At 36.8% G+C, this 9,427-nt stretch overlaps 1 protein-coding gene across 1 annotated transcript in view; it reads left to right on the forward strand.

Moving 5' to 3' along the window:
- The window catches only part of LOC128556218 (BTB/POZ domain-containing protein 10-like), a 30,144-nt gene that overhangs the window by 12,865 nt on the left and 7,852 nt on the right, over positions 1–9,427 (forward strand). Inside the window, exons 4-10 of the mRNA XM_053540507.1 lie at positions 1,421–1,635; positions 2,131–2,233; positions 4,358–4,478; positions 5,121–5,218; positions 6,360–6,459; positions 8,481–8,591; positions 9,017–9,070. Of these exons, the coding sequence (XP_053396482.1) occupies positions 1,421–1,635; positions 2,131–2,233; positions 4,358–4,478; positions 5,121–5,218; positions 6,360–6,459; positions 8,481–8,591; positions 9,017–9,070 (802 nt within the window). The remainder of the gene's footprint in view (positions 1–1,420; positions 1,636–2,130; positions 2,234–4,357; positions 4,479–5,120; positions 5,219–6,359; positions 6,460–8,480; positions 8,592–9,016; positions 9,071–9,427) is intronic.

Here is a 9,427-nt window from a genome sequence, read left to right on the forward strand (position 1 = left end):
CAATGGCAAGGCTGTATTCCGAGCTTCCAAACTAGTTTTTATAACCTTGGACCCAGGTCTTCAGTTCCAGAAATTGTGAGTTTGATCTCTCACCAGAGCAGTATTGCTTAACCTGATATTTCTGAAATGCTGGACATGAATTATTGAATCTTTGATTAATAAAAAATTAATAATCAGTATATCACAAATGTTGTGGAATGATTTAATCTCATAATAGGCACAAATTGCTGTCTCATGGGGACGTTCATTTACGAAAGATAAAAAAAATGAGATGTTCATTAACTTTGAGATTCAGTATTCATTATCAACACAACCACAAAATACAAAACATTTACATTGTAACAGGGATCAAATTTAACTTTCTTTCCCACTATCAATTTTTTGCTGGTGCCATTTTTTTTCCACAAGCAAAATGATGGGTTCCACTAGCAATTACTTAAAGGCTGTTTTACATGCTAAATTTATTAAGTTGTTTTGTTGTAATTTGGTTTCATATAAAAGTTTAAAGTTCAGCTCCATTTCTCACTTTTTCACAGTTCTAACAGGCCGGGATTTTCTTGGAAGTAAGAACCAAAGTACTCGATGATTCTTTGGACTTTCGGCTCGACTCTGAAGTTTTAAGTTCTTTCAGGTCACTGCCTGTGGTGTCGCTAGCATTTTAGGTCTCCGTAGGCCTTTTTCGCCCGAAGAAACTTGTAATTTTTCTGTCCATTTTTGCAGTGCAAATCACCAACCAAAATGAAAACAAATATCATCTAGACGCATACTTAGATCTCTGATAATTACATTTGTATGGCTGTGACTAAAAACAGATCTGGTGCGCCTGTGATATATTACAGACTCTGGTATATGCTGGATTCAAGCAATTTGAACGAAAAATATCTTAAATGTTTATATTTTGTAACCATGGTGATACTAACCCTAACCTTAGTCAGTTTATTATGCATATTATACACTAAATGCGTGCGGACATGCAAAAAATTGCGTAATTTTGCCGTGCGCTCCAATTGATAATCATTCCGGGCATGCGCAGAACGGCTGTACCAGGTCTGTAATGAGAAACATCGCATTTGTATAAAGGGACAAGTGTCTACAAGCGGTCACGTGATTATTGGTAAAATAACTACCCCAAGGGAGTTTTTAAAGAGCAAAGGACAGTTTGAGTGAATTCGTACATTTTCGAATGGATCGCGAAAAATATTCGAGTGCCATGATTTCCTTCTCACAGTTTTTGATTCTTACTCGAATTTCACGAGTTAGCGAACACTAATTTCGATCCCTGATTTTATCACATATTTTTTTTGTTGGGCATTAAAGTGATTTCACAGTTGCCTGTATGTTGGTCAGAATTGAGGAACATGTCACTACAAAGTAACTTGTTACATCTTATTGATACATGATGAAAAATTTATATTGTCAGGTTGCCGGTGCCTCAAATTATGTACCATACATGGATGATACTCCAGAAGACAATAAAGGTGTTATCATAGTAAATAACAAAAAACAGACGGTCGGACAGCCTAGGGACACATCTAGTCCAAGACTAGGGGAGAGAATCACACTTCTTGTAGATGGCAAACGATTTGTGGTGGACCCAGAGTTGTTTAGGCAACATCCGAATACTATGCTGGGAAGGTTTGTTAACAAAAATATATATATTTATGCAGGTGATACACATGTATGCTTATGAAGTAAATTTAAGATAAAATCTTGTCACGTAATGACTTGGCTTTGGATTTGTAGTTTTAATCATTAATCTGCAGAAAATCCTCAAAAATTTTCATGCTGAACAAAGCCTATTTATCTACTTAACTTTATGAATGTAAGCTTCAGTTAACAATTTTAATTATTTATATAATATTCAAAGTTACAAGTTTGTATGAAGAATAGTATTAACTCTTACCCTGCTAAATTTCTATAATGAACTTGTCCAGCTTTCAATTTAGACAATACCATTAACTGTTAAAAGGGGTGCATTCCAAAAAGATGCTGACTGAGTGGCGAACAGTGCAGACCATGATTAGACTGCATGGATGTGCAGGCTTATCTTGGTCTGCACTGGTCGCAAAGGCAGAATCACTTGCCACCAGCAGGCTTAAGTTTAAACAAATTCTATATTACATGTTACAGAATGTTCACATCATCGCTGGAAAATAATTTTACACATCCCAATGAACGAGGCGAATATGAGGTAGCTGAAGGGTTCACTTCATCTGTGTTTAGAGCCATATTGGTAAGTTACTTTAGTGTATCACTGTATGGTATTATTTCTAGCAGCACTGCCCCTTTAGGGATTTATATTTTGTTAGCTCACATGTCACAAAGTGACAAGGTGAGCTTTTGTGATCGTGCAGCGTCCGTCGTCCGTCTGTGCGTAAACTTTTGCTTGTGAGCACTCTAGAGGTCACATTTTTCATGGGATCTTTATGAAAGTTGGTCAGAATGTTCATCTTGATGATATCTAGGTCAAGTTTGAAACTGGGTCACATGCGGTCCAAAGCTAGGACAGTAGGTCTAAAAATAAAAAAACCTTGTGACCTCTGTAGAGGCCATCCTTTTCAATGGATCTTCATGAAAGTTAGAATGTTCACCTTGATGATATCTAGGTCAAGATCGAAACTGAGTCATGTGCCTTCAAAAACTAGGTCAGTAGGTCAAATAATAAAAAAATCTTGTGACCTCTCTAGAGGCCATATTTTTCATGGGATCTGTATGAAAGTTGGTCTGAATGTTTATCTTGATGATATGTAGGTCAAGTTCGAAATTGGGTCAACTGCGGTCAAAAACTAGGTCAGTAGGTCTAAAAATAGAAAAACCTTGTGACCTCTCTAGAGGCCATACTTTTGATTGGAACTTCATTAAAATTGGTCAGAATGTTTACCTTTATGATATCTAGGTCAGTTTCTAAACTAGGTCACGTGCCTTCAATAACTAGGTCAATAGGTCAAATAATAAAAAAAAAACTTTTGACCTCACTAGAGGCCATATTTTCATGGGATCTGTATGAAAGTTAGTCTGAATGTTCATCTTGATGATATCTAGATTAAATTCGAAACTGGGTCAACTGCGGTCAAAAACTAGGTCAGTAGGTCTAAAAATAGAAAAACCTTTTGACCTCTCTAGAGGCCTTATTTTTCAATGGATCTTCATGAAAATTGGTCTGAATGTTCATTTTGATGATATCTAGATAAAGTGGAAACTGGGTCACGTGCGGTCAAAAACTAAGACAGTAGGTATAAAAATAGAAAAACCTTGTGACCTCTCTAGAGGCCATATTTTTCATGAGATCTTCATGAAAATTGGTGAGAATGTTCACCTTGATGATATCTAGGTCAGGTTCAAAACTGGGTCACGTGCCTTCAAAAACTAGGTCATTAGGTCAAATAATAGAAAAACCTTGTGACCTCTCTAGAGGCCATATTTTTCAATGGATCTTCATGAAAATTGGTCAGAATTTTTATCTTGATGATATCTAGGTCAAGTTTAAAACTGGGTGGGTCACATGAGCTCAAAAACTAGGTCACTATGTCAAATAATAGAAAAAAACGATGTCATACTCAGTTCAAAACTGGGTCATGTGGGAACAGGTGAGCGATTCAGGACCATCATGGTCCTCTTGTTTTTCTAATACTATTAAATGATCTGTAGTAAATTCAATACTTAATATGTTAATGTATAAGTATATATTACTCAAGATTAATTTGTGGATGCTTTTACAGCAAAAAAGTGAGACCTTACTTTGTAAAGTCGACACAAGTTTTGCATGTAAGCTGGTTTCTTTAAAACTACTGTGCCAAGTAATTTCAAACTCCGCACATATATTGGGCCTCACAGCACAAATACATAATCCTAGCTTTTATTTTGTCAAAATTGTGCCTCATTTTAACCTAGAAATTTTGTTTTAAGTTTGGCATGTATGCAGGTTTCTAAAAAAACTACTAGACCAGATGCTGTCAAACTTTACAAATGTCTTTGGTATAAGATGACCTTATAGGGCAAATTGCATAGATTATTTTATAAAAATTGTGCTCTTATTAACAGAACATAGAAACTTTGTTGAAGTTTTGTATGTAAGCATATTTCTCAGGATCTACTGGACCAAATGTTTTCAGTTTCTCCAGATGTATTTGGCATCTTGAGATGGCCTCACATGGCAAATTCCATAACATTATGGCAAAATCATGCCTCTTGTTTGAACACCTCACCTTGGAGGAAATATTTCCAAACTGAAATTTGGTATCTCCTCTTGTGAGACAAAGTCAATAATTTCATTGCCATTTTTTTATAAACAGTAAAAGTAAAGAAGGCAATGTGTTGAGTATAGAAAGTATGGTAAGTAATTGTTCTATTATTTTAGGATTTCTATCGTGAGGGTGTGATTCGCTGTCCTCCAAATGTATCAATACAGGAGCTAAGGGAAGCTTGTGACTACTTGCTCATACCTTTCGATTCGATGACAATCAAGTGTCAGAATCTTAGTAAGTACAATACTGATAATGTGTGTCCTAATGTGAGTGGGGCCTCCGTGGCGAAATAGTCTCAAGGTGGTCAATTTTTGGGTAGGACGTAGAATTCTTCATCCGAGGAAGCCATCCACCTGGCTTACAGAAGGTCAGTGGTTCTACCCAGGTGCCCACCTATGATAAAATAATGCCCAGAGGGGCACCTTGGGTCTTCCTCTCCTATGAAAAGATATAATTGTGTCTTTGTGACATTAAACCAAACAAAAACAAAAATCTGTTGTTGGTGGAATGATGGTGCTGTGGACAATTAGTTATTTTCTTGTGTTATCATCTTATGGAGGGTTGTAATTTGTTGACAGCCGGTTTAGATCACACATTGTTGTTTGAACACCAGTACTGTATTACACAGCAGACTTAAATAGTGATTGATATAAGGTTTGAAGTTTTTCCTGCAGTCTGTCTTAAATGAATTGGTATTTATAAACTGAATTGAAAAGGAACATTATACATGTGTATATAGACAACCTCTTGACAACACATGGATGATCTAACTAAGATTCATCTGGTACTATGTCGTAGTATTTTAAGAAAATGTGCCTGGCCCTTTGCTTTAAAAAAAACACATCAAAATTACATAAATTATTTATGTCTTTCCAGGATCTCTTCTACATGAGTTGTCAAATGAAGGTGCTAGACAACAGTTCCAGGTGTTCGTAGAGGAGATGATCCTCCCGCAGATGTGTGAATGCGCTCAGGTACTTATCAGATTCTTATAGAGTTATTGTAGAGTAAATCATGGTCCAGGTTTTTCAACATTTATGATGTAGTTATATCATTCTTGCACACCAAACTGGGGTTTCTGGTGATTTTACCCATGCCGGCAAAACTCATCTGGCACCCCCCACAAAAGATAACTCTCATGCCATTATTGACAACTAAAAATTTGTTCATTCATTATAATTGAGCTGCACCATGAAAAAACCAACATACTGCATATGCGACTAGCATGGATCCAGACCAGCCTTTGCACAGTCTTGTCAGGATCCATGCTGTTCGCTTTCAAAGCCTATTGCAATTAGAGAAACCGTTAGTGAACAGCATGGATCCTGACCAGACTGCGCGGATGTGCAGGCTGGTCTGGATCCATGCTGGTCGCAAATGCACTATGTTGGTTTTCTCATGGTGCGACTCATTATATTACTTGTGTAAAACGGGAAAAAAATCATTTACCTTGATAGCTGTTCTCCGTTCTTATAGTATATTTCTCAATTCAAAGTAAGTTATTTTATGGAAAAAGCAGAACGTTACACTGCAAACGATAAAAATAAACCGGAACTTTGTTGTTGTGCAACATTAAAGCGTCATGACGCCATTTCTGTTTACGGACGTTAATTTCCACGCTTTGTTTAAATAAGCTACTATCTATTTTGTTTCGATAATTCGATAAAACACTGTATGCAAGAAAAATATTCTACCACTGGTTGTAGATGCAGACAGGAATATCTGGAGCCTGCCCGCTTAGCTCAGTAGGGAGAGCGTTGGGCTACGGATCACGGGGTCGTGAGTTCGATCCCCGGGTGGGGCGTATGTTCTTCGTGACGATTTGATAAAAGACATTGTGTCTGAAATCATTCGTCCTCCACCTCAGATAATACATGTGGGGAAGCTGGCAGTTACTTGCGGAGAACAGATTTGTACTGGTACAGTATCCAGGAACACTGGTTAGGTTAACTGCCCGCCGTTACATGACTGAACTACTGTTGAAAAACGGCGTTAAACCCAAAACAAAACAAAAAGGAATATATGGCTCTCGGGTAACTGTCTAAAATTAAGAAATCAGACTCTGGCCCCATGTTGAGGTACATGTATATCATTTATATATGTTTATATTTGCAGCGTGGAGACAGAGAGTGTCATATTGTGGTGCTATGTGACGACGATATTGTGGATTGGGACGAGGAATATCCTCCACAAATGGGAGATGATAATCCCCAGAGTAAGATTCTTTCTCTTTCTGAGTCACCATCCATTCTTGCAGCTTATTGAAAGTAGTGAACTTATGTTATGCTGTTACTGAATGAGAAATTTTATGTGCAGAGGACTCGCATTCACACATTTACAGGGCTTGGAGGTGTGCAAATTTATGACTGCCTAGAATACAAGTATACAAAACTTGCATTTAACCTACAAAAGTGAGAAATCCAGGTCCATTTGATATATTTTTGGATGTTCCCTGAGAATGACTAATATTACAAATTAATTATGTCTGTATGTTTAATATAAATTGATAATTATTGGTTGTGTACAAAAGTGAAATTGAAAGTTATCAAATACAAGTATTGTGAGGCAAGCTGATGTCTAGCAATGTAACACCTGTTGTCTCGTTACTTTCCGACTGATGCTCTCAGAGGTTTCAGTTTACACAATGGATCTGTGGTCATTTACACCAGACCAAACACCTTTATTACGTTATTAAATGAGCCGTGCCATGAGAAAACCAACATAGTGGGTTTGTGACCAGCATGGATCCAGACCAGCCTGCGCATCCGCGCAGTCTGGTCAGGATCCATGCTGTTCGCTAACAGTTTCTCCAATTTCAATAGGCTTTAAAAGCGAACAGCATGGATCCTGACCAGACTGCGCGGATGCGCAGGCTGGTCTGGATCCATGCTGGTCGCAAAGCCACTATGTTGGTTTTCCCATGGCACGGCTCAAATAATTTCTGTTATGAATCGGTATGGTCCAGCACAAATATTAATGTTAGATAATCTTTTCTACCACTATCAATAGCAGCTTTTAGTCTTGACTGGTTCCAGTCATTCAAAACAGCCTCTTGTAATGCGCTGATGAGCACGTGCATCTCAAAACGTATTTGAGTTAAGAGTGGTAAAACATTATAAGATTGTTATATAGCATATGGATTTCACTTAGCCAGACCAGACTTATAGTCCTTGACTTAGTGAAAAGTACACATTAAGTGCTGAAAAGTTTGTGTTGCATATATCTTGAAAATATTTGACCTACAGTCATGAAGCCTGCCCGCTTAGCTCAGTAGGGAGAGTGTAGGTCTACAGATTGCATGGTCACGAGTTGGATTTCCAAGTGGGGCGTATGTACTCCATGATGATTTGATGAAAGACATTTTTTTCTGAAATCATTAATCCCCACCTCGTGATTCATGTGGGAAAGTTGGCAGTTACTTGTGGAGAACAGGTTTGTACTGGTATAGAATCCAGGAACACTGGTTAGGTTAACTGCCTGCTGTTACATAACTGAAATGCTGTTGAAAAACGGCATTAAACCCAAAACAAACAAACCTACAGTCATGAAACCATGTAGGAACATTATTCAGCATTTGCATTTGTGAACCTGAGTTTTGTTTTGGATTGCACTCTACAAGACAAGAGTTATGGCCCTTAAATTAGTCAAAAATATGCATTAAGTGCAGAAAGGTTTTGTTACATGTATCTGAAAAAGTATTTGACCTATAATCATAAAACATAAGAAGATTGTTATATAGCATGTGTTGTGCACCTGTAGTTCTATTTGGGATTTCACTCAGCCAGACCAGAGTAATCGGCCTTGACTTAGTCAAAATACACATGCAGTGCTTGAAAGTCTTTGGTGCAGTTAACTTAAAAAATGTTTCGTCTAGTCATGAAACCATGTACAGTGACAGGAAGGGTGGGCACCAGTGCCCTATGGACACACATCTAGTTTATCTTGAAATTGAGAGGAAAATGCTGTTATGAAACTGTGTCATTACACTCCAATAAGTTAACTGGACTGTCGTGAAATGCAAAAATCTATTACTTGAAATAAACTTACTGGTTGTTAATGGCGCCAAAGTTAGCTTGTTTCCCTTGAAAATACTTTAGAATAGTTCAATGAATTTTAGATGGGTCATAAACTTATAAATGTATTTTTCTACGCAACTATGCATTGTGAGTCTCAATTTGTTTGCAAGATACTATAATACAAACAGACAAATATTTTTATTCATTGATTTGTTTTCAGTTATTTACAGTGGACATATGCACCGATTCTTCAAGTACATTGAGAACAGAGATGTAGCTAAACAAGTCCTGAAAGAGAGAGGATTGAAAAAGATCAAAATAGGAATTGAAGGTATTGTATAGCTCTGTTGTCGGTATATAGTACTTATTATACAATACAAGTGATGTAGTGTATTCACAGATTTTGCAATAATACAAAGGTTTAGATTTCAGAATATATATATGTTGGATATAAATATCTTAAAAAATTAATCAAGTCACTCACTATCTATTGGATGATTATATAAACTTGTTGATGAAATTTTATGAGAACTTCAGTAAATTTATGTCTGAAATTAGGTAAATGTACCTGGAAGTGTCATTATAATGAATAAAAGTTATTAAGTGGCATTGCTTCAGTAATGAGACACTAAAGGCTAAAGGTAGTTTGAGGGGACACTTTAACAAAATATGCTTTTAAACATACAAGAATGTGTGTAAAGGAAAAGTCTGTGGATTTATTTTGAAACCATTAACTTATCATCATGTGTATTACAGGCTACCCAACTTACAAGGAGAAGATAAGGAGAAGACGTGGTGGAAGACCTGAAGGTTTGTTATCTCCTGTTTTTGAATAGCTTTTAGTAAAAGTACTATTTATACCCCCACAAAACGAAGTTTTGAAGGTAAAGTAAAAATTGTTTCTGCTCCATAACTTTGATATGCATTGATGGATTATCTTAGTGCTACTAACAAACATTCCCCATGATGAGACACAATGTGTCAATGCATGATCTATGTTTGTCAGTTAAAGGTCAAGGTCACTGTTCAAGGTCAAGTAAAAATTTGTTTCTGCTCCATTTCTTTTTATTTCATTGAAGGATTTTTAGTACTACACAGAAATGTTCCTTATGATTAGACTATGTGTCTCGCACATGACCCATGGTTGTGGGTCAAAGGTCAAGGTCA

The sequence above is a fragment of the Mercenaria mercenaria genome, chromosome 4 (assembly GCF_021730395.1).
Source record: "Mercenaria mercenaria strain notata chromosome 4, MADL_Memer_1, whole genome shotgun sequence".
NCBI classification, from domain to species: Eukaryota; Metazoa; Mollusca; class Bivalvia; order Venerida; family Veneridae; genus Mercenaria; species Mercenaria mercenaria.